The 4,019-nt window shown below is 36.5% G+C and overlaps 1 protein-coding gene across 1 annotated transcript; it reads left to right on the top strand.

Moving 5' to 3' along the window:
• Positions 1-387: 387 nt before the first annotated feature.
• Positions 388-3,800, top strand: LOC109070022 (extracellular calcium-sensing receptor-like). The gene is made up of 6 exons (XM_042775856.1): positions 388-608; positions 746-1,037; positions 1,269-2,057; positions 2,180-2,413; positions 2,640-2,763; positions 2,887-3,800. The coding sequence occupies exons 1-6, from the start codon at positions 388-390 to the stop codon at positions 3,798-3,800; spliced, it is 2,574 nt and encodes an 857-aa protein (XP_042631790.1).
• Positions 3,801-4,019: the final 219 nt, after the last annotated feature.

Below are 4,019 nucleotides of genomic sequence, written 5' to 3' on the forward strand. Positions count from 1 at the left end.
TGGCTTAAATATACAACCATGTTGAATTTCAGCCCATAATAATGCAAGACTTACAAATTCAATGCATTAAAATGCAAGCATGGTTAATGCAATGCATATTTTTTCAATTATTGTAATTCAACAAGCTTTTTTAATTCAAAAACATTTGGCATTAATTTACTTCCATATAAGTCCCCCTGAGAGATAAAGCAACATTGCTGACTTCAGTTGTACGTATATGTACAAAAAATCCATCAACAACTAAAACAAAACACCATAATATTTAGCTGCATTACTATTTATTCCATAATGATTCAATATAACAACCCCAGAGCATTCAAAGAAATAATAAAAGGTGCCACTTTCCCTGTAATGCCTCAGAGGCTCCTGCTTTGCATACATATTGACATGGCAAAGAGGACTGTGCCACTGCTGCCACTGCTGATTGTGGTAGATAGTATCTGTTTCACAGGGTTAGCACAAGCTTGCCGTCAGCTTGGTCAGCCTCTCCTCCCTCTACTTTCTACAGAAAAAGACATTAACATTGGGGCAATTTTTACCATCCACAGAAATGCTCTGCTAAAGATTCATCCTTTCAATTCCAATCCAGAGTCAACAACATGTGTCAGGTCTGTATTATGATATTATAATATAAATACGTGTGTGTGTGTGTGTGTATTTGTGTGTGTGTGTGTGTATGTATAGTTGAATCTGACTCTGTGATTATTCTTTGCAAAATGTAATTCAAACTGGTTTATTTTCACAGCTTGAATTTGCGTGAATTTAAATTTGCTCAGACACTGATTTTTGCCATTGAGGAGATAAATAACAGCACACAACTGCTGCCTGGTGTTTCTTTGGGCTATAAGATATATGATTCCTGTGGCTCTATAGCTCAGACTATCCAATCAGGCATGGCTTTGATGAATGGGTATGATAAGACTTTGAATGATAAGTCCTGCTTTAGACCACCAGCTGTTCTTGCCATTATTGGAGAGTCAACATCCTCACCCACCATTGGCTTAGCATCTGTTGTTGGCCCTTTCAGCTTACCTGTTGTAAGATCTCTGATGAACCAATATAATAATATAAACTTTAAATAGATAAATAATACTAAATATAGATTATTTTTTTTTTAAATGTTTTAAATGGTACCAGTCCGTTTAGAATTAAAAATTGGAAGAATATACAAAATTGACATTGTGGAAGACGAAATGTAAAAACACTATGTGCGAAGTTGGTTAAATATGTGGTTAATACACTGTTTTGTTGTTTTCGTCTTTTCCCAGATCAGTCATTTTGCCACATGTGCATGCCTGAGTGACAGAAAGAGGTATCCATCCTTCTTTAGAACAATACCCAGTGATTATTACCAAAGCAGAGCTCTGGCTCAGCTTGTCAAGTACTTTGGCTGGACGTGGGTTGGGACGGTTAGGAGTCGCAGTGACTATGGTAATAATGGCATTGCAGCATTTGAGGAGGCTGCAAAAGAAGAGGGGGTTTGTATTGAATACTCAGAGGCCATTTTTCGAACTGATCCACAAGAGCAGTTTCTGAAGACTCTTGAAGTGATAAAGAAGGGCACCGCCAGGGTGGTGCTGGCTTTTATCGCACTAGGAGATTTTGTCCCCCTTGTAAAATTAATTGCGCAACATAATATCACAGGGCTGCAGTGGGTTGGTACGGAATCCTGGATTACTTCTCGAACTCTTGCAGAAACTAAGGAATACAGTTTCCTTTCTGGAGCAGTGGGCTTTGCCGTTGCAAATGCCAAACTTGTCGGCCTACAAGAGTTCCTAGTAAATGTGCACCCTGATAAAGAGCCACGCAATGAACTGATAAAAGAATTCTGGGAAACAGCTTTTCAGTGCTCTTTCAGGAAGAGTGGCAGTGGTGGCTGTACTGGTTCAGAGAAATTGGCAGAGCTCAAAAATGAATATACTGATGTATCAGAGCTGCGAATAGCAAATAAAGTGTACACTGCAGTGTATGCCGTTGCACATACACTACATAATACATTAAAAGACTTCAAATTTTCCTCCAACACCAGTAAAAGAGAATGGCCCTCCCCAAAAAAGGTATTTTAAATACCTTTTAATAATAATAATAATAATAATAATAATAATAAGGCATAATAAATATTAGAAAAAAAAAAGAGACTGAAACTAATACCAATCATGTCCCTGACATTTCATATTAGGTGTTGGAGCATTTAAAGGATGTGAGATTCACTGTTAAAACAGGTGAAGAAATCTTCTTTGACACAACTGGTGATCCAGTGGCGAGATATGACCTGGTGAACTGGCAGCCTGCCAAGGATGGAACTCTGCAGTTTAAACATGTGGGCCTCTATGACAGCTCACTGCCTTCAGAACAACGTCAGCATCTTCAAGTCAATCAAGAACACATGTTATGGTCAGGGAACAATGGACAGGTACACCGATACTGTATATAACACATTATTAAAACCATATGAAATATCAGTTTAATTTTGAAAAAGACATACAATGGAAAAAAATCATTTATATGAATATGTCTGCAAATATTATGAAAGCAGAGTGGTAAAAAAATGGAAAAAAAATATTCCATTGTGTGAAGCAACTAATTTAATAATTTAAATAATAATTTACTGTTTTAAACGAAAAAATATTTTCTCATAGTTGCCTGTGTCCGTGTGCAGTGAGAGCTGCCCCCCCGGCACTAGGAAGGCTGTGCAAAAAGGACGACCTGTCTGCTGTTATGACTGTATTCCATGTGCAGAAGGAGAAATCAGTAATGGCACAGGTAAAATAGGAAATGCTTCATCGCTGTCTCATGATAATGTGATAAAGTGTAGTGTAATACTGCCCATTAGTCAAATTTCCAATCAATATATATTTATATTTTTTTCCCCAAATTCCTTCACAGATTCTAGTGACTGCTTTCCTTGTGATTTGGAGTACTGGTCGAATGAAAGCAAAGACAGATGTGTATTAAAAGTCGTTGAATTCCTTTCCTATACAGAAATCATGGGGATGGTGCTTTGTATTTTCTCCTTCATTGGAGTGTTATTAACGATAATTGTATCTCTTCTCTTTTATCTTCATAAAGAAACACCTATTGTCAGAGCCAACAACTCAGAGCTAAGCTTCCTATTGCTCTTCTCACTCTCATTGTGTTTTCTCTGTTCACTTACTTTCATTGGTCGACCCACTGAGTGGTCCTGTATGTTGCGTCACACAGCATTTGGCATCACTTTTGTCCTCTGTATATCCTGTGTTCTGGGGAAAACTATAGTGGTATTAATGGCTTTTAGGGCTACACTTCCAGGAAATAATGTTATGAAATTGTTTGGGCCTCTTCAACAGAGACTTAGTGTTCTTTCCTTAACATTAATACAGGTGATTATATGTGTGCTTTGGTTAACAATATCACCACCTTTTCCATATATGAATTTGAGCTATTTCAGAGAAAAGATCATCCTAGAATGTAACTTAGGTTCAGCTTTTGGTTTCTGGGCTGTTCTGGGTTATACTGGCCTGCTATCAATCTTGTGTTTTGTTTTAGCTTTTCTCGCTCGGAAACTCCCTGATAATTTCAATGAAGCCAAGTTCATCACATTCAGTTTGCTCATATTCTGTGCTGTCTGGCTCACATTTATCCCAGCTTATGTCAGTTCTCCTGGAAAATTTACTGTAGCCGTTCACATATTTGCTATTTTAGCTTCAAGCTCTGGTTTACTATTTTGCATATTTGCTCCAAAATGTTACATAATCTTGCTAAAACCAGAGAAAAACACAAAGAAACAAATAATGGGTAAATCTTCATCTACAACTCTTTAAATCCATGATTATGCATATAACTGAACAACAACAATATATAAAACAAATACAATTATGTGTATTCTAAGAATTCAAATTCAGAAAAGTAACAGAAAAAGTATACAAAAGTTTTTTTTTTTCACAAAAAAACAATCAATCAGTCAGTCAATTAGTCAATCGATCAAGATTCACAATTTCAACATTCAAAAAAAAAAGAAAAAATACAAATACAAAAACAAT

Source organism: Cyprinus carpio, chromosome A18 (genome assembly GCF_018340385.1).
Source record: "Cyprinus carpio isolate SPL01 chromosome A18, ASM1834038v1, whole genome shotgun sequence".
NCBI lineage: Eukaryota > Metazoa > Chordata > Actinopteri > Cypriniformes > Cyprinidae > Cyprinus > Cyprinus carpio.